General features: G+C 41.6%; 1 protein-coding gene across 1 annotated transcript in view; it reads right to left on the reverse strand.

The window, feature by feature from the left end:
- The window catches only part of LOC129499688 (zinc finger protein 28 homolog), a 42,455-nt gene that overhangs the window by 12,272 nt on the left and 8,640 nt on the right, over positions 1 to 21,543 (reverse strand). The window contains 6 exon segments of the mRNA XM_055309533.1: positions 12,024 to 13,487; positions 17,004 to 17,099; positions 17,878 to 17,992; positions 18,575 to 18,738; positions 20,328 to 20,423; positions 20,601 to 20,727. Of these exon segments, the coding sequence (XP_055165508.1) occupies positions 12,024 to 13,487; positions 17,004 to 17,099; positions 17,878 to 17,992; positions 18,575 to 18,738; positions 20,328 to 20,423; positions 20,601 to 20,727 (2,062 nt within the window).

The raw sequence follows: 21,543 nt of genomic DNA on the forward strand, positions 1-21,543 counted from the left end.
TACAGAAGGGACTCCACCGTCAGCCAGTCCTGCATCTGAATCCTGGTCCCTCCACTCACTAGCAATTACTTGTCCTCCACATGCTTACATCCTCTCTGTAAAAAGGAGGAAGTTTCCGCTTTGTGATGTGATATATGTATATGCTACCTGGTGTTACTCAGCAAAACCAGCAAAGAACAGTATGGCTGTGAGCAGTGCTTCCTCCTACTGTCTCTCTCTCCTCGCTCTGGTGGTGGGGAAAGGGGTGCAACAGAGAAGTGCCAAGCAGGAATGGGAAGAGTTCTGTGACCTCGCTCTGGAAAGGAGGGGGTCACTCTCCATTTCCAGATGAGGCTTCTGAACATCACTTCCCCTGCAAGCCCCACCCCACAATGACCTGGGGGCTAGGGCCTTAGACCTGGTCAGGTGACTCTGTACAGGTCAGCCTCACACTGCGACCCCAGGCACTCGCAGACTCTATGGACAACTCACCCTCACTCTCTGGGCACAGGGACACCCCCCCCCGACTCTGTGGGCAGGTTAGCCTCACTCTCCACCCCAGGGGGCCCCCCAACTCTGTGAACAGCTCAGCCTCACTCTGGGCACAGGGACCCACCGACCCTGTGGACAGGTCAACCTCACACTCTTGCACCGGGAACCCCCCTTGCACCGGGAACCCCCGACTCTGTGGAAAGGTCAGCCGCACACTCCGGCCTCGGGGACCCCCCAACTCTATGGAAAGATCAGCCTCACACTCCGGCCCCGGGGACCCCCCGACTCTGGGACTCCTGGGGCCGCCCTGGTCCGGGACCCGCGCCACCGAGCCCCAGCTCCTGTCACCCTTACCTGTGCACTCAGCCCTGGTCCGCCACTCAGGTCTCACGGAACCCACAGGGCCCGCACCAGGCTCCCCCAGTTAGCTGTCCCGAGCCCGGCCTCCGCCGCCACCCGTCCCCGCACGCCCCGCCGCCCTCGGGCTGCCGGACGCGTGCAGCCGCCCCCCCGCCCCTCGCCCCAGTCAGGCAGTCAGCCGCCGGCTCCCGAGACGCCCTGCTCTCTCCTAAGCAGCTGCCCGCCCTCTGGCTCCAGCAAGCCGGGTCCCCGCCGGAAGCGGGCGCGTCCTCCGCCGCAAGGGCCCCTGGGGAGGGTAGTCAAGATCCGGCGGGGCGCTGCCGGTCTGGTTCCCCCGACCGCGGCCAAGGGACCGCAACCCTCAGCTCCTGTAGAGGCCCCTGGTGCAGAACAGAAACGTCCTATCGGCCCGGCTTTGGGTACCTGAAGTACAGGACGCCCCTTGAAGCGAGCCGAGCCCAGGGAATTCTGGGAGTCCCCCTCCCCGCCTCCGCCAAGCTCGGAATGCGCAGGCGCCTCCCAGAGGCACCCCACGCGGAGGCATGGGTCACCTCCCCTGTGCTCAGAGGATCACAGGCGTCCTGTGGTGCGCAGGCGCGTGACGGAGTGGGCGGGGCTCAGAGGCGGAGCCTTGGGAATAGGAGGTGAGTGAAGGTTTGGGCTTTGCGTGTTTTGTGCACTTCTGTGATTTGTGACCTTCTGCGTGTGTGTGTGTGTGTGTGTGTGTGTGTGTGTGTGTAGCCTGTCTTAGTTCATGTCTAGTCCTCTCTCTGGTGGAATCTAAGCCCCCAGCCCATTTTCTGTAGCCCTGTGAGAATGAGAGCCCCACGAAGACGCTGCTTGTAGGTCCTGGTTAGGGTTATGTTCCAGGCACGTAGTAAGTGCTCAGGAAGAAATAAAATTACAGGGGAACCTGGGTTGCTGGATGAGCATTTGCCTTTGGCTTAGGGCATGACGCCGGGGTCCTGGAAACGAGTTCCACATCCGGCTCCCTGCAGGAGGATCCTGCTTCTCCCTCTGCCTATGTCTCTGCCTCTCTCTGTGTGTCTCTGATGAATAAATAAAATCTTTTTAAAAATAAAATAAAGTTACAGAGTGTGTAGATACTGGCTCACCAGACATCATGGCAAGCCGCACAACACCATCTGGAGCTGGATTCCCAGGTTCCAGTCGCCCTGACTCCGTTGACCCCAACAGGATGTGAATTCTAGCCCAGAGAGTGCCATTTCTAAGAACTGCAAATGGAATCTCAGTGTTTGTGATGGTGTGTGGTTGGAATGGGTTAAAAGCTATATTGATACTTTCCGTTTTAGAAATAATGTATAAAGAGCTTGGAAACCTTCACTCTTATCTTTACAAGAAAAACATTCAACAAACTGAAAATCAACCACATTTTTAAAACACCATCAGAGAATTGAAGTCGCAAAGGAAACAACATCCCAAAATTTGGAAAGATAGGTGAATACAGAAAAGGATGAGCTTACCTGAAGCAAAAGGTGCTGGAGCCATTATCTGGTGCAAACATTTAACTGATACTTTGGGTGAACTGGAGGCTTGGTGTGGACTAGCTTGTGAGTTCAAAACTCCTGAGGGCTTCATCTTAGATGGGCCCCCACACTTTCATGATCTTACCGCCAGAAACTCCACCAAGTTCTAACACTAAGATTGGGGTTGGGGAAACTCCTTCAGTTTGGGGCAGGGAGGGGGAGAAGAGTAAACATTTTAGAACACTCAGAACATGCTCTAAAACAAAGTCCGGCATTCTTAGGAAAACTATATACCAGAGCCTTTTTGAACCTGGAGGAGGGGCAATAGCTCCAACCCCTTCCTCTCAGTCAGGGCTAAGAAGCACTTCTGAAGATCACAGCCTAAGGATTCAAGCTCATCGAAAAGCTGAGATTGAGTCATAAGATTATACAATATTTCCCCTTCCCAATACTTGACTACCACACCAACAGGGCTTCAGTGTTAATATCAGCAGATTACAACAAGCTGCACGATACATAAGAAGGACTTTTTGGGAGCAGCCAGGTGGCTCAGGGGTTGAGCATCTGCCTTTGGCTCGGGTCATGATCCGGGGATCCTGGGATCGAATCCTGTATTGGGCTCCCCATGAGGAGCCTGCTTCTCCCTCTGCCTGCATCTCTGCCTCTCTGTGTGTCTCTTATGAATAAATAAATAAATAATTTTTTTTAAGTATTTCTTTTTTTTTAAATTTTTATTTATTTATGATAGTCACAGAGAGAGAGAGAGGCAGAGACACAGGCAGAGGGAGAAGCAGGCTCCATGCACCGGGAGCCTGATGTGGGATTCGATCACGGGTCTCCAGGATCGCGCCCTGGGCCAAAGGCAGGCGCCAAACCACTGCGCCACCCAGGGATCCCATAATTTTTTTTTTTAAGAAGGACTTCTTGGGAAACCCAAAGACAGCAAGGAAGTAAAAAATTAAAGTTAACCAAACCCTCTGGCACCAGCAATACAGGAAACATTAGACAAGAGCCTAGCCAAACTAACATAAAACCTCACACTAAAAGCCTCATTACCTTAGTTACTATTACCTAGTGCATCATGTCCAGCTTTCAACAAAAAATTACCAGTCATGCACAAAAAAAAAAAAAAAAAAAAAAAAACAGTCTGGGATCCCTGGGTGGCGCAGCGGTTTGGCGCCTGCCTTTGGCCCAGGGCGCGATCCTGGAATTGAATCCCACGTCGGGCTCCCGGTGCATGAAGCCTGCTTCTCCCTCTGCCTATGTCTCTGCCTCTCTCTCTCTCTCTCTCTCTCTCTCTCTCTCTCTCTCTCTCCCTGTGTGACTATAATAAATAACAACAACAACAAAAAAAAAAACAGTCTGAGGAAATAAAGCAAGCATTAGAACCTGACTGACATGGTAGAGATTCGGGAATTGTCATACCAGGAATTTAAAATAACTATGATTAATAGGTTAAAGTGATTACAGAGTGGGGAATGCCTGGTGGCTCAGTCATCCCTTCAGCTCAGGTCATGATCTCAGGGTCCTGGGATTGAACCCCACATGGGGCTCCCTGCTCAGTGGGGAGTCTGATTCTCTCCTTCTGCCCCTCCCCACCTTGCTTGTGCTCATGTTCTCTCTCACTCAAATAAAGAAATACAATATTTTTAAAATATGTTAAGATAATAGGAAAAGTAAAAAACTTGCAACACAGGGATAATGTAAAAACAGAGGAATAATGTAAGCAGAGAGATAGAAGCCTTAAGAAAGAACTAAAAGGGGGATCCCTGGGTGGCTCAGCAGTTTAGCACCACCTTCAGCCCAGGGCGTGATTCCAGAGTCCCGGGATTGAGTCCCACATCAGGCTCCCTGCATGGAGCCTGCTTCTCCCTCTGCCTGTGTCTCTACCCCTCTCTCTCTCTCTGTGTCTCTCATGAATAAATAAATAAAATCTTTAGAAAAAAAAAGAAAGAACTAAAAGGAAATCCTAGAAAGTTAAAGCACTATAACAGAAATGAAGACTGTCTTTGATTGGTTCATTAATAGACCAGACACACTTGAGGAAAGAATGAGTGAGTTTGAAGGTATGTCAATAGAAACTTTCCAAACTGAGATATAAAGAGAAAAGAATGAAAAAAAAAAAAAAACCCCACCCCAGAGGGCAGCCCCGGTGGCTCAGTGGTTTAGCGCTGCCTGCAGCTAAGGGCCTGATCCTGGAGACCCAGGATCGAGTCCCACGTCGGGCTCCCTGCATGGAGCCTGCTTCTCCCTCTGCCTGTGTCTCTGCCTCTCTCTCTCTCTCTCTCTCTCTCTCTCTCTCTCTCTCTGTATCTCTCATGAATAAATAAATAAAATGTTTAAAAAAAAACACCCCAGAATATCTAAGAACTATGGGACAATTACAAAAAGTGTAACATATGCATAATTGTAATACAACAGAAGAAAGGAAAAGAAATATGTGAAGTACTAATGGCTGAGAGTTTTCCAAAGTTAAAATGACAGACACTAAGCCATAGATCTAGGAAGCACAGAGAATACCTTGCAGGATAAATATACACAAAAAAATATACACCTAGGAAATATCATATTCAAAATGCATGAGATCAAATATAAAGAAAATCCTGAAGGAAGTCAGAGGAAGAAAACACCTAAGAGAGGGAAGAAAATAGAATAATATAAAAGTCTCAATTAAAACCAAATATGGGGCAGCTGGGGTGGCTCAGCAGTTGAGCGCTGCCTTCAGCCCAGGGCCTGATCCTGGAGACCCAGGATTGAGTCCCATGTTGGGCTCCCTGCATGGAGCCTGCTTCTCCCTCTGCCTATGTCTCTGCCTCTCTCTCTCTGTGTCTCTCATGAATAAATAAAGGTTTATTTATTTATTTATTTTTATTTATTTATGATAGTCACAGAGAGAGAGAGAGAGAGGCAGAGACACAGGCAGAGGGAGAAGCAGGCTCCGTGCACCGGGAGCCTGATGTGGAATTCGATCCCGGGTCTCCAGGATCGCGCCCTGGGCCAAAGGCAGGCGCCAAACCGCTGCACCACCCAGGGATCCCTCTCATGAATAAATAAATAAAATCTTTAAAAAAATAAATAAAAATAAAACCAAAGATAGCATAAAGAAAACGGGAAACAAAATATTATGTGAGTTGACTGTCAATCTAGAATTCTTGCTAATACTCTTACAGGCTCTAGTTGGCTTTTACAGGTAGATCCTCATATCTACCACTAATAACAGTTATATCTACTCTCTTCCTACCAGTACATCTTTTTTTTAAAGATTTTATTTATTTATTCATGAGAGACAGAGAGGCAGAGACATAGGCAGAGGAAGAAGCAGGCTCCCTGCGGGGAGCCCAGTGTGGGACTTGATCCCAGGACCCAGGGATCATGACCCAAGCCAAAGGCAAACGCTCAAACACTGAGCCACCCAAGTGCCCCCTACCGGTACATCTCTTAATCCTTCTTTCCTTAGAGGATACCTGGACCTCCAATACCATGTAAATCAGTAGCAGCAATACTGGATGTTACTGTCCTATTCTTAGTATCAAGTGAGAGCATCAGGTACTATTGTGTATAATGTACATTATGCTGTTATGTATAATGTTTTGTTGTGGTCTATTTGACAGTTTTCTACATTAAGGTTCCCAAAGAAATTGTAAGATAATAAACATACGTTTGTTTTAAGCTATTATGCTTTAGGGTAATTTGTTACACAACAGCTAACTTACCACAAAACTCTTACTCTATGATACAGTGAGTTAAAGTGAAGATCCTGGGGCACCTAGGTGCCTCAGCCAGTTAAGCGTCTGCCTTTGGCTCAGGTCATCATCTCAGGGCCCAGGGATTGAGCTCCACATTGGGCTCCCTCCTCAGCGGGGAGTCTGCTTTTCCCTCTCCTTCTGTCCCTCTCTTTCCTTATTCACTCTCTCTCACTCTTCACTCTCTCAAATAAATAAAATCTTAAAAAAAATAAAGTAAGGATCCTATCAGTAGTCAAAGATACCACAGAGATTAGAATTACAGTAGCTACTACAAACAAAATCCAAGTTTCATTACCTTAACACATATATTTATTTCCTACTCACACAATAATCCACTGCTGGTGTTCCTGGGTAACTGATGGCTTTCCTCCAAATAGTGGTGTAGGGACCCAGAATTCCTTCTTGCAGTTTTGCCATTCCATATTATCAAGATTCTCCTTCTTCCAGCTGGTCAGTACGTCCTCTTTTTTTTTTTAAGATTTTATTTATTTATTCATGAGAAACAGAAAGAGAGAAGCAGACACAGGCAGAGGGAGAAGCAGGCTCCACGCCGGAAGCCCAACATCGGACTCAATCCCGGGTCTCCAGGTTCACACCCTGGGCCAAAGGCAGGGCTAAACCGCTGAGCCACCTGGACTGCCTGATCATCTTAACAAAGCCCCAACTGACATACTCCTATTCAAACCACACTGAAGAAAATTAGTCTAATAGCCATAACTAGAAGCAATAATGGCTGAGTAACGTAGGCACAACAGAAAAAGAGGCACAAACTTTCAGTGGTCATCTACTCATAACACAGATATTAACAAATACCCATGACCTTGGCAAATAATCACATAATGGGTTTTTTTGGTCATTGAACCTGCTATAAACTACACTAGATAATAATTCCCCTCTAAGCATTCACTTGAATAAATGCAAGTCTTTTAGGAATTCCATTGAAGTGTTCATAGTGATTTGAATTACAATCATTCAGGAGTACTCGATCCCTTTTCTATTGACACTTATCAATGTGTGACTTGGTAGCCAAGCCATGAAATGTCATTAATTAAAACAAAACCCTAATGTAGTTTCAACCCTGGGGACCAATTGTTAAACACACTGGAAATATCAGGTATCATAACATTCTTGGAGTTCTGTGGTTTATCACAACCATTTCACTTTCTTCCTGTGGTTACTCTAATTCAGCTACCACACATGCCATAGTTCAGTAACACTTTTTTTTTTTAAGATTTATCTATTTGAGAGAGAGAGAGAGAGCACAAAAGGAGGAGGGGCAGAGGGAGGAGTGAGATTCTCAAGCAGACTCACTGCTGTGGGTGGAGCCTGATGCAGGACTTGATCTCAAGACTCCCGAGATCAGGACCTGAGCCAAAAATGAGTTGGATGTTTAACTGACTACACCACCCAGGTGCCCCTTCAATAACCCTTTCAAATGCAATCTCTCATGAGAAGTCCCAGTACCTAAAGGAGGAAATTTGAGGAAAAATTTTAAGATGCTAGCATTTCATGTCAAAAGAACATGGAAATGCTACTGGGCCCAGACAGGAAATCTCGCAAAAGATGAGTAAGGGGCATGACATAAATGGTCCAAGCCAGCATTATAAACTCTTGAATTATCTCACTTCCTTATGTATTATGCAAGTAATTTCTGTCAAAATACACTCCCAAAAATATTGCCTAGATTTTGATGGTATAATTAGCAAAGAATATTAAATATTCAGGGTGGGGTTAAACTCCTATCTGTATTTCAAACCATAGGTCACAGTAAACTCAGATTTTGCTTACCAACCAAGCAATAATGGTGGAACTAGAAGAGCAGACTCAATTTTAAGGGTTTTCTGTCACAAGGGAGATATAGGGAGGTTTCTTAATGTTTGAGAGAGTAAGGTTTTCTAAGATGACTGAATCTCTCATGATAGCCCCATTTCAGTAATGCAGATTCAGATCTTTCCTAAGACTTAAATTTCATGTAAAAGAAGTGGCAAGGTTGGGAATTCAGGAAATATGCTAGCTTAGCAACTAACTGATCTACTGTTGCATTTGGCTTTCAGCATCTGCAGCCCCATGGTTAGAAAGAGTAAGATTTCTCAACACAATCATTAAGAGACCTTGATTTCAATTTTTGCTTAAGGTCAGAATTTCAAGCAGGCTTTTAATTATCTAATTTAATTATAAACAAGCATCACACATGCTTTTGGAACTAGGAATCTTCATCACCTGTAGTTGTTGGTAGGAGCTATCTAGTCCCTAATGTGCTATGAGCTCATAATCCTGCTGTATCAAGAATAGCCTTTTCTAGGGATATATGCATCCCTATTTTTACAGCAACATTACTTACAACAACCAAATTAGGGAAGCAGTGTAACTGTCCATTGACAGATGAATGGATAAAGATGACATGGTATATATATACAATGAACTGTTCATCCAGAAAAGGAATGAAATCTTGCCGTTTGCAATGACATGATAGAGCTAGAGTATTATGCTAGGTGATATAAGTCAGTCAGAGAGACACCATATTATTCCATATGTGGAACTTAAGAAACAAAGCAAATGAGTGGGGGGTGGGGGGTGGGAAGAAGCCAAGAAACAGACTCTTAACCACTGAGAAATTTGATGGTTACCAGAGTGGAGTTGGGCAGGGGGCTGGGGGTAATAGATGATAAGAATTAAGGAGTGTACTTGTGATGAGCACTGGGTGATGTACAGAAGTGTTGAATCATTATACTGCACACTTTAAATTACACTGTATGTTAATTATACTGGAATTAAAATTTTTTTAAAAATAGCCTTTCCTAATACAAAATAGAATTACAAGTTTTTCTTTTGATCTATCTCATTCAATAATCCTTAATACTCCACTTCTCTATCCTTTGATAATCATTCTCTAGTATCAGCTGCCATGGGGGCTAGCATTGCTTGGTTGAGAACAAAAGCAGACTTTAACTTAAAATCAGAAGTTATATATTGGAAGAATATCAAGTACCTCACAGATATAAAGAACTGAACTAAGATGTGAGAAAGCAGGAAAGATCCATTTAATGGATAAGAGTGGTACAGAGGGATGCAGAAATCTTTAGACTGCTGCCAAAGGATGACTCAACTACCTCAACTCACCTGCAGTACTTCAGCTTAGGAGTGATACTTCATGCTCTTAACAGTTGGTTACAAGAGGGCCCCAACCAATCACAATGAAAAGAAAACATCCGTTGTGCCACATATATGGCTGAATATTGATTGGCCCTGCTCCTGTCCCTGTGTCTCCAACCAAAATAAAAAGAATGAAAAATCTGATTGGCTTAATTGGATCCATGTGTGACTGTAGATTACTACAGAATGAAGAAAGTCAAGTGCCAACAAAGAGCTAGAATAAGTGTGTGTGTCAAAGACAAAACTAGATTTCACCATATATACTGAAAAAAATATGCACATAGATACATGCACACACATATATATTCAATATTAATTTTGATGCTATGACATGATTTTACACTTTAGGTTTTGCAAGTTGCACATATCTCATTTAATATATTGTGGACAGACAATTCTCCATAGAAGCGTACATAGGATTTAACCTCTTTCTACTAACCAGACAATACAGTATTGAATAATCACAATTTAATGAACCTGCTTGGCAGGACAGTGAAATCTTATTTTATCATAATTACAATTTTGCAATAAACATTATTTACAGAAATTTCTTCCAATGGGACAAAATTCCTAGATCTAGAATTACTATTTCAAAAGGAATGCATATTTATAATGTTGATAGGTCATACTATGTTGCCATCCAAAAAGACAATTTTACACTACTAATGATCAGGTATCTGTCTTCGTGCTGATGCCAGTACTGGACATTATCTAAATTTTAGATTTTAATCCATCTGAAAGCCAGGAAAGCTTGTTTTAGTTATTTTCTGATTAGTGAGGCTAAGAAATTTACAGACTTTGTTTAGTCATTTGAATTCTTCAACCAACATACCTATTTGGTATACATCACCAATTTTTTCCCACTGTTTTGTAGGTGTAATGGCACTTTGTTCCTACATGACATATTTTTCATATAACTTGTATTATTTGTTAATTGTCTTTTACATCTTTTTTGGTGCCTTCCACCATGCTTACCTTTTTAATCTTTGTACAGGCCAACTTATTCTCTTGCCCATGTCTTCTAGGACCCCATGTCCTATTTAGTAAAGCCTTCCTCCTTTCTGTTTGCTTCTTACATATCATTTCATAATTAGAAATGTTAAATACAATTGCATATTTGTCTATAAGGTATGTGTGTTTTTTTGAAAGAGGGTGGATTACCAACTGTCAAAATATTTCCCCACTAATGAAAAACCAGCCTTATGATATAGCAAAATCTGAAATGCAGAGGAACCTATTACAAAAATGTCCTGCTATGCTTGTCAAATTATCTTTCCTTGTGTTGTTTCCACTGAAACTGTCAAAGTAAATATATCCTACTAGGACTCTGTTGTGAATGACAACTTACAAACATTTTAACAGTATTGAGTATTTCATCTAGAAAAAGTACTTCTCCTCTATTGACATATTTTTGTATTTCAATAGTTTAATAATACCTTTTCAACTCTATTCATAAGTTGCCTTAGAATTTTGTCTTGTTTTTGAAGTGGGAGTTGTATTACACTCTTAGAAATAATTAGAACCTTTTGTATACTCTCCTCTGTACCAGAGCAGGGGTTGGCAAACTTCTGTAAAAGGATAGAATAAATATTTGAGGCATTGCAGGCCATATTGGCTCTGTTGTGGCTCCTCAGCTCTGCCACTGTGGTGTGAAAGCAGCCACAGAAAAATGTAAACAAATGAATGTGGCTGTATGCCAATAAAACTTTCTTTGCAGACACTGATATTTAAACTTAATATAATTCTCATGTTGTCACAACATATTCTTTTCACTTGTTCAATCATTTAAAACCTTTTTTTTTTTTTTTTTAAATTTAGATCATGGGCCATACAGAACTAGAGACTTTGGTCAATTTGGACTGGTTTACTTTAAGGTTGACAGTTCCTTAAAAGTTTAATAGAATTGATTCATAAGCCCAAGTGATTTTAAATCAAATCTTTCCAAATTTTCTAATTTTTTAGTAACATGTCATAGTTTTAACTTTAGGCAAATAAATCTTGCATTTTTTTCTGATCATTTCAGTTTTTTTGTTCCAAGAGGCCTACTCATCCATGTTCTCCACAAACTTTCTAAGACTGATGTTAGACATACAGGAAAGCTGAATTCTCTCACCAATAAAGTCACATCACCTTACATTTATGCAGATGAGATGGAAAGCCACAGTTCAAACTCAACGTGATGAAATCAAATTTTAAACCACCATTGGCAAAACCTCATTGACTACTTTGAAACTTCTGTTCCTGATCTAAACTGGTTTCTCCTGGCCTCCTTCTATGCATCATTTTTATTCAAGAGCTGACTGTGATAACCCTTAATGTCCCAAAATAATGTTTTACTCAATATTTGATCTGCACCAGGCACTGTGCTAATGAATAAGCACATCTTATGTATTAACCAATTTAAAGGATCTCAACACAAGTTTTTACATAAGAAGTGAATGAACTATAGTTACACTTAAGAAAAAAATCTGCAATGGGAAGACCAAACTCAAGGACAACAAAACTAAACCAAACAGAGGGACCAGTTTTTAAGCTAATGGAGTTGTCCAGGTGAAACAACAATGTTGAGACTATGCTGATGGGAGGGAGGACGGACCCCAGAGAAATCTGGGAAGCAGATCCACAGGATTTGATGTGGAAGGCAAAGAGGGGTGTGCTGCTGACTCTCCACTATGAATTCTCTGATGAGCAAGGTGTGCGGTCTGCCGGAAGACTTTTCTACTTTTCTTATAGTTATAGGATCTCTCTCCAGTGTGGACTCTTTTATGTTGATTGAGGTGTCCAATTTGGATGAAGGTTTTCCTACATTCTTTGCATTCATATGGTTTCTTTCCAGAATGAATTCTCTGATGTACACTAAGGGACTGACGATGGCTAAAGGCTTTGCCACATGCGCTACATTCATAAGGTTTCTCTCCAGTATGACTTCTGCGATGACAAATAAGTGATGATTTTGTCTTGAATGCCTTCCCACATTCAATACATTCATAAGGTCTTTGGCCAGTGTGAAGCCTCTGATGTTGAGTACAGGATGAGTTATCACCAAAGGCCTTCCCACATTCAACACATTTATAGGGTTTCTCTCCAGTATGAACCCTCTGATGCTGAATAAGGTGTGTGGTTTGGCTAAAGGCTTTACCACATTCCTTACACTCATATGGTTTCTCTCCTGTATGTGTTTTCTGATGCTGGGCAAGGTGAGCCTTCTGGGTGAATGCTTTACTACAAATTTTACATTCATAGGGCTTCTCTCCAGTATGTATTCTCTGATGAGTAGCCAGCTGTGAACTTATGCTGAAGGATTTACCACATTCCCCACATTCAAAGGGTTTCTCTCCAGTATGAATCCTCAAATGACTAGCAAGGTGTATATTCTGCCTAAAAGCTTTCCCACATTCTTTACATTTAAAAGGCTTTTCTCCAGAATGCACTCTTTGATGTTGAGTGAGTGATGCATGATGACTGAAGGCTTTTCTGCAAACATCACATTCATATGGTTTTTCTCCAGTATGAATCCTTTGATGTACAGTAAGAGATGAGCCATATCTAAAGGATTTGTCACATACATCACATTTGTAGGGTTTCTCTCCAGTATGAATTCTCCTATGTTGATTAAGTCCTATGTGATCACTAAAGGCTTTTCCACAGTCGATGCAATCAAAGGGTTTCTCTCCAGTGTGGTAATATCTCCAGTGACGAATAAGGGATGTGTTCTGTATGAAAGCTTTCCCACATTCAATACATTCATAAGGCTTCTTGCCAGTGTGACATCTTTGATGTCTAGCAAAGGATGAGCCATCACTGAAGGCCTTTCCACATTCATTACATTTATAGGGTTTCTCTCCAGTATGAATTCTCTGATGAACAGTAAGGGATGAACTCTGGGTAAAAGTTTTCTTACATTCATTACATTTGAAAAGTTTTTTTCCCGCATAAATTCCCGTATGTTTTATTACCACTGAATTTTTGGGGAAATTTTTAACTGAATCACGATTATGAACTCTCTCTTCGGAAATGTCCAAATGAAACCATCTTCCAGATTTATTAAAATTACGTTCTCTTTCCTTAGAGAGGCTTTTATTATGAGTGATTGCCTCTTGCCTGAATTGTGTCTCCTGACCTACCAGCTTCCTTTCAAACACACTCTCAGAATCCCAATTTTCTCTGAAAGTGGAACACTCCAAATTAGTGTTTGAAGTTCTATCTGTTACTTCAGCAAATGTATCTTGCTTTGGAAATAATTCCTGGGTCTCATGTATAGACTGTTGGCCTGAAAGATAACAAGAAAACAAGTATTTCTTTATTGTGTGCTAGAAAAAAAAGAATTTGCTAAGAGTTTTTGAAAACTATGAATGAATTCATTAATTGGTGAAATAAACCCTAATTAAACTACATAAACTATGTGCCTCTAAAACATGTAAACATGCAGTATACAATGTATGTAAACAAGCTCCAGCATAATTTATATAGGAGCCTACAAGAGGTGAGCAGAAAAGAATTAAATACATGTGGAATCAGTTACATATTAGAAGAAAGGAACTGGGAAATTTTTCTGCAATCACACCACCTAAAAATTCATTCATTGCCTTTAATCTCTCTCCCACTCTGTCTTGCTTCAATGCCAGAGCAGTCATCACATCATGAAAGCTGTTCCAAGAAGCACACCAAAGCACAAAAAAGACAAAGTACTCATTAGCATTTATCAGGATTATCTGAAAGCTGGTCTTTCCCCTCAAATGAGAAAATAAGGTTTCTGCTAACCACATTTTATTTAATTTCAACAAAGACCTACATTACCAACTGATACATTTAGCAACATAATATCATTTTTACATTTACCTGCATGCTTTCATAGGCCTGACACTTTTCTGGTCTTTTATTAATTCTTCACTTCTCTGGCCATATATTAATGAATAGGACCTGCCATTTACTGTTTTAGTTCAAAACTGTTTTTCTAAAAATGGTGAGTGCTGCCATTATATTTAATCACATCATACACACTACTGAGCAAGCATGTGTCTTATCTCAGATTCTAATGCTTACAGGGAAGAGTGTACATGCCTAAAGTCCTCCTGCTAAATCACTTAGCATGCACCAAAAATTTGTGCATGTGTAGTTAATCTTAATAAATACATACAGATGAAAGTGGTTTTGGGGAGATGATGCAGAGAATCAAAAGTTATCAAAAAGATGATCTTAAAAAAAGGGAAAATAGTTTTTTCTCATTAAATCTAAACACTTAAAGTTTTCCTTCTTAGATCAGTAATAAGACAAGGATGCCTGCTTTTTCAACTTCTACTCAACACTGTACTAGAGGTTCTAGCCAGAGCAATCAGAAACAGAAATAAGACATTCAAGTTAGAAAGGAAGAAGTAAACTGTTATTTGCAGATAACATGATCCCATGTTTTTTTTATATAGAAAACCCCAGAGAATCCACAAGAAAAGTACTAGAGCTAATAAATCAATTCATCAAAATTACAAGACACAAGATCACAACACACAAAAATCAGTTTTGGTTCTATACCCTAGAAATGAACAATCTGAAAAGGAAATTATGAAAACAATTCTATGAGGGATAACATTAAAAGAATAAATTACTTAAGAATAAATTTACCTAAGGAGGTACGACATTGTACACTGAAAACTACAAAACACTGCTGAATGAAATTAAGAAAATATAAATAAATGGAAAGACATCCTGTGTTCATGGACAGGAAGAGAGTAAGAAAGAATTAAATAAGTAATGGAAACAAGACCAAATTTGTGAGGTGATACAAATGGGAATGATGCCTCTATTAATAAAAAGAAAAAACCGTAAGTGAAACAAAAGGTCAACAAAGTAAAGGCTTCTATAAAGATACCACCCAACTTAAACTACACCTTATGGTGAAAAGAAACAGCCATGTGCAAACTTACAGGCTACATGAAAGTGGGAACAAAATGTATTACATTTTTGAGATAGGATTTATATTCATACAATATAAAGGCAAGGAAATATGATCCAAAGGAAATGTGGGTGATAAGTATATTGACACCATTAACAGAATATGAACTTTAAATGGATTTAAAGTGCACTATTTCTCAAAATTATAAGTACTGCAGGAAATGCAAATTAAACACCCCTTTTCACCCAAGAGCTTGGCAAAAATTAAAAAAAAAAATACTCACTATTGGTAAAGATGTCTAGAAATAGGTATTGTTCACATAAAAATGTTAAAATCTTTACACATCACAATTTAAAAAGGTCTAATTTTTTTTTAATTTTTATTTATTTATGATAGTCACAGAGAGAGAGAGAAGCAGAGACACAGACAGAGGGAGAAGCAGGCTCCATGCACCAGGAGCCCGACGTGGGACTCGATCCCGGGTCTCCAGGATCACGCCCTGGGCCAAAGGCAGGCGCCAAACTGCTGTGCCACCCAGGGATCCCTAAAAAGGTCTAATTAAACAGAAACTCCTATTACCATATGTGAGAAACTATGTTGATATTTAAAAACAAAAAATCACTGGAACAGTTAAGAAAGCTTTTAACACACAAATAGAGAAATGAATATATGAGATATATTTTACAAAAGGATAAAGAAGATAAACATGTAGAAACAGTATTCAATCTCTTTCATAATAAAAAAAAATAACTTTAGGGCATAATCTTTCACCAAAAAATAAGCAACTATTTTCATCAAAATACCCACTGCTAGGAAGATACAATTAATCCTATACATCAAGTCATCTAATCACTGCAGCAGTTGCTGAAAGCAAACAAAACTTTCAGAGCCTAACAGATGTTCACATCCAGGGATATAACAATCCCAAAATAGTGGTTTTCATGTACATAAAGATATCTGTTGCAAGTATATTTTTAATACCAAAAAATGTGAAGCATCCTAATTGAGCAATGAGATATAGAGCACAGAATACATGTGAAAAAACATCTCTGTGCATGTGGGAATACACACTATAATTCCAATTACATGAAAAAATATGTGTTTTTTCACAACTTGAAGAAGTCTACACTTGCTCTGTTAACATATTGGGATTATCAGTCATGGTTTTACATTCTGCTTCCAAACAGGTGATAGGATTACATTTTCCATAAACCATTGTTTTCTAAAGAAATTCTTCTTTCCCTTATGTATCAAAAGAGGAATAGAACTCCCCGCCTCAAAAAAAGAAGAGACCTTCCACTTCTATCTTCTTACAATGCAACTTCTATCCACCCGGACTCAAACAAGGAAGCTACTGGAAATTAATCCTCTCCTTTGTCTCTGCAATGCCCTATTGGAAATTCTGCAAACTCTACTTCATCCAGTTCATCCATAAACATGTTTCATCCTTTCCACTGGAGTGACCATTTACAATCATAACATATGTGTAAATTCCCTTTTTCTCCAAGTACCTGCCAATGCCAAGCACAATGGCTCCCTCAAATAACTTTCCATTCATGGTTCTTACAGGAATGGATGCAGAATGAAATGAGTGGGCCATGTGATCACGAAAAATAGCTCAAAAGTACATGGGGTCAGGACAGAATCATGTAAGGAGCTGAGCAAATATGAGTGGCCAAAGGAGAAACGTTACAGGGAATGAGCAATCACTCAAGAGAAGGTAGCAAAGGAGGAAAGAGAATAATTTTGAAATCTGAGACCTCTATTTTCTCTCTAGACCTGGAGGACTTTGTGAAGTCCTGTGCATCTTCTCCTATATGTTAGTGAGGACTCAGCCTCTTTGGCGAAAGTTCTGCTCTAACCTGCAGTGGCACTTCCACCCAGGCCTGCTGCACTCACCTGAGAACAGGCTCCTTGTCAGTTCTCTTTCCACCATCCAGGGCTCTTTCCCGTGCTCCAGCAGAGAGACCAAATCTGGCTTAGAGACACAGGGTCCTGCATATGGGCAGATATGGGGTTCTGTCATACACTGGACATTCTTAATCAAGAACCAGTTCTGTGGTTTTGATAGAAAAGTGTTTTATTACAGGAAGAAGCAGAAAGAAAAGTGAGCAGTATCTGAAAGACATTAAAGATGATGCTTCAAGCATAATGAACATACCAACTTTCAACTCTACAAATGTCAAATTCTCATCTTAGGAATCATGACAAAAATTCAGCCCAAAACTTCAGAAGACCCCTCCTCCACCTCTAAATTCAAAACTGACATTTGAATAAGGCACCTGGGTGGCTCAGTCAATTAAGTGCCTGCTTTCGGCTCAGGTCACGATCTCAGGGTCCTGGGGTCAAGTCCCATATCGAGCTCCCTGCTCAGTGGAGAGCCTACTTCTCCCTCTACCTCTGCCCCTTCCCCCATTTATGCTCTCTCTCATTCTTTTTTTTTTTTTTAAGATTTTATTTATTTCTTCATGAAAGACACAGAGAGACAGAAAGACAGAGAAAGAGAGAGAAAGAGAGAGAGAGAGAGAGAGGGGTGGCGGGGGCAGAGACACAGGCAGAGGGAGAAGCAGGCTCCATGCAGGGAGCCTGACGTGGGACTTGATCCTGAGTCTCTAGGATCATGACCTGGGCCAAAGGAGGCGCTAAACCGCTGAGCCACCCGGGCTGCCCTCTCTCTCATTCTCAAATAAATAAATATATAAATAAAACCCCTGAGAAATGAAAGTGGCAGTTGCTGAAGACAGGTTCAGATTTAGGAGAGGGACATCCTTACCTACTGACCCCAGGTCACTACGGTTCTCCCATATCACATTCTTACAGAAACTCTTCTGAGCAGGGTCCAGCTGCTGGGAGAAGTCTACGGCCATATTCGTGATAGTCACTAAGCCCTGAAATGGTACAACACACTTTTTGGTCAAATGTGCCCACAAACCTGCAGAGGCTGTGGGGAAGGGTGTGAAAGACGCAACCTATGCAAGAATTCTCACTCAGGTTCTGAGCAACGCAGGTCACATAATGACCAGGTCTAGGCATAATGTCTATGTTTGGGGGGAAAAAAAGAATCTGTAATTTTGCAGAGGAGAACAAACTTACAGTATGAATCTCCTAATGCTGACTGAGGCTTTCCCCACCTTCAAGACTCAAGTCTGCCAGGTGTCCCTCTCACAATGTAAGCTTTGATGACAGAGCAGGGCTGAGGTCCTGCTCAAAGCCTTCTCATGTCATCACATGTTGAATGTTTTTGATTAAGACAGACTTGTTTGTGACTCATTACAACTGAATTGTAGCCCCTCTTCTAGTGGGCATCATGACTGCACATTCTTCCTTCTGGCGGGATACTCTGTCTACAGGAAGCACTGTATTCAAAGGAAAACTTCTCCCAAACTCACTGTGGTCATGATCTCTCCCCTCAAGACAGGTTTCTTTTGGAAGGATACTGTGTCTTGACTAGAACTGATCTCCTGACTTACCGGCTGCCTCTCAAACAGAGCACCATAATCCCAATGTTCCTCCAATATGGAGCATTCCAGGCTGTAATTTGTGAGTCTCTCCACTATCACTGCCTGGGATAACTTTTCTTTAGAGATGTCCTTCTTTGCAGGTAACTCCTTGGTCTCCAGCACAGCCTTCAAATCTGAAAGATATGAAAAAAGCAAGCTTTCTCCGTTATGTATCAGTATAAAGAAAACTTCCAAAACATAATCAGAGGAATTAAAATTCTCAGAGAAACATATCATATCAAAAGCTTTTTTTATATGACTAACCAACCATATATTCCCATATTTGTGTAGCTTTCATCCTAAAGGCTACAACATGAGCTTTATTACCTAAATCTAAGATAAAATGTGGCTAACAAAAAGAGAGGGGAGGCTAAGGAAGAAAACTGCTATATGATCCTTATCTCAACATTATTAAGTAAAATTCACTTTGAATCTTTCTCCAGTTTTTCAGAAAAAAATTATTTTCTCTTTTTTTAAGAGTGCCTCTTTTATTACAATGTTAACTAACAAAAGTTCAAATCCCATCCTGAAAAGTGCAAGTCTTCAATAATCAACTAGAATCTCCACAAGAGACAAAGGACTGCCAGAAGAAAAAAGCTATTTTGTTTTATTAAACTCATTCAGAGAATGTGATCTAATATGTGAAATGGAAAAGTTTCACAGATACACCCTGCTAGTTCTCCCGTACCCTTTAACAACCCACGAATCTTGTCGGAAGTGGTATCTTTGAGCAGCCTGTCCGGTTCTGTCAATACAAAGTCTTCCCTTGTATGATTTAAACAAAGAGGTTTTACAAGATTCTCAATTCTTTAGAAATCGTTGCCATTTCCTCTTGTAGTAACCCCTGAGAGAAGTCTGTAATTCTGATCCCTTGTCTTACTTGGTCAATTTGTTGTTCCACAGATAATGCTGTAGTTGAAACCACTGTATTCCCAAGTGATAGAAATATCATCACAAGATCTGTAAGATTTCTCTGTCAAATCAGAATCAGTGTTCTTTCCTTCTGAGAGCCAGTCACTCCACTGTCCTGTCCGGTCCTGTCTGCACTGGGAGCCCCACCTGCCCAAATCAATGATGGCCCCGCCCAGACCCAGCTCCTCACCTGCTGATCTCTTTCTTGTCATTCTAACATTTCTGCTAAAGACTCTACTCTCATTCTTGTTTCTCTGGCTTGAAACTGGGAGTGATTTTTCTTCTTCCTCTTCGGTCCCTATTTATACTCACCATACATAGGACAGCAGTTTCTACTTCACATAAGCTATGTACGGATATGCCCTATTTCCCCAGTGACAGGGTTAATTCTTCAATAGCTTACACTCATCCACCAATCAGCACCTGATGGCCTTACTCAAAAGTGACAATAAAAGTCAGTGAAAGACGTCTATACACAGAACAGTCATTTAATCAAAGAGAAATAAGATAATAAAGACACTGGAATCAGCCAAGGATTTTTTAAAGTACAGGAATGTAAGCTTGCATGACAAAGGGTCTAAGAAGGAGCTAGGAAAAATGGAATCCAGAGCAGAGGAAAGAAGTCATGTTCAGAGGGAGGGGAGCAGAGGTGGAGAGATCAGGTAGGATGAACATCTTGGGCAGCCTGGCTCAAGAGGCCTCAATTCTCCCTTCAGGGCTGGAGGCTCAGGAAGTCTGCTGATCCCATATGCCTGGGGTCCTGAGCCGTGACCCACAGGGCCTTCACCCCAGCCAGGCCTCCCACGCTCACCTGGGCACCGGCCTCTTGTCAACTTTCTCTTCACCATCCAGGGCTCCTTCCTCTGTTCCAATGAGGAGATCATGTCGGGCTTGGAAATGCAAAGTCCTAAGTACACAAGAAGAGGGAGGAGGTGGTCATGCTGTGGGTCTGTGCAGACTGAAGATGCTGGCTCCCTGGCCTGATGAAAGAGTGCAGGGCAGGGCATGGTGCTGAAGGAGTAAAGGGCTCCAAGTTACAGAAGCCACCAGGGCAGGTTGGAGAATGAGCAGGGAACATCCTCACCTAGTGAAACCAGGTTCCTGTAGTTCTCCAACATCACACTCCTGTACAGATTCCTCTGAGCAGAGTTCAGCCACTCCCACTCCTCTTGGGAGAAACTGACGGCCACATCCCCAAATGTCACCAAGCTCTGAAAGGACAAAACCACACTCTTGTTTAATCAATGCTCATGCCCCATCAACGGGGATGGGGAGGTGGTTGTTATGGACTCAACTGTGTTCCCCAAACTCATACACTGAAGTCTAACACCCAGAAACTCAGAATGTGATTCATTTGGCGGTGGAACCTTAAAAGAGGCGATTAAAAGTTAAATGAAGTCCTGTGGTTGGACCCTAATCCAATGTTACTGGTGTCCTTATAGTAAGAGGAAGAGACACCAGGGATGCTACCACACAGAGAAAAGCATGTGCAAAGACATGGTGACAGGGCGACCATCCGCAAGTCGAAGAGAAGCCTCAGGGAAAACCAAGCCTGCCAGCACTGTGATCTCCAACTCCCAGCCTCCAGAACAGACTGGGAAGATAAATGTTGTTCAAGATCCCCATCCACGGTGTGTTGTTACAGCAGCCTCAGATAGGGGTCTCAGGACTACTTTTCTCCTCAGTTTGGGTGAGAGACTATATGTATAAGGAATAATATCTAAAGAGAGAAAAATACACAAACAGCCCCTGCCCTCAGAGAGCTGGCAATTTTGTGCAGGTGTACACACAGCAATTCAGACCATAAATAATGGAGGCTCAAGTGCTCCAGGCACAACATATAAGAGCATTTTTCAACATGACGACACACGAGTGGCCTGGATCAGCACAAGAATGTGGAAATCAATGTGAAGATGAGCCTCAAAAGGCAGAGAAGACTAACCCTCAAAGCAGGTTCTAGGGATTTCTATTTCACTTTCAGTGTTCATTAGATGTTGAGCATTCGTGTTAATAGAAAAAAAATACAC

Source organism: Nyctereutes procyonoides, unplaced genomic scaffold (assembly GCF_905146905.1).
Source record: "Nyctereutes procyonoides isolate TBG_1078 unplaced genomic scaffold, NYPRO_anot_genome, whole genome shotgun sequence".
Lineage (NCBI taxonomy): Eukaryota > Metazoa > Chordata > Mammalia > Carnivora > Canidae > Nyctereutes > Nyctereutes procyonoides.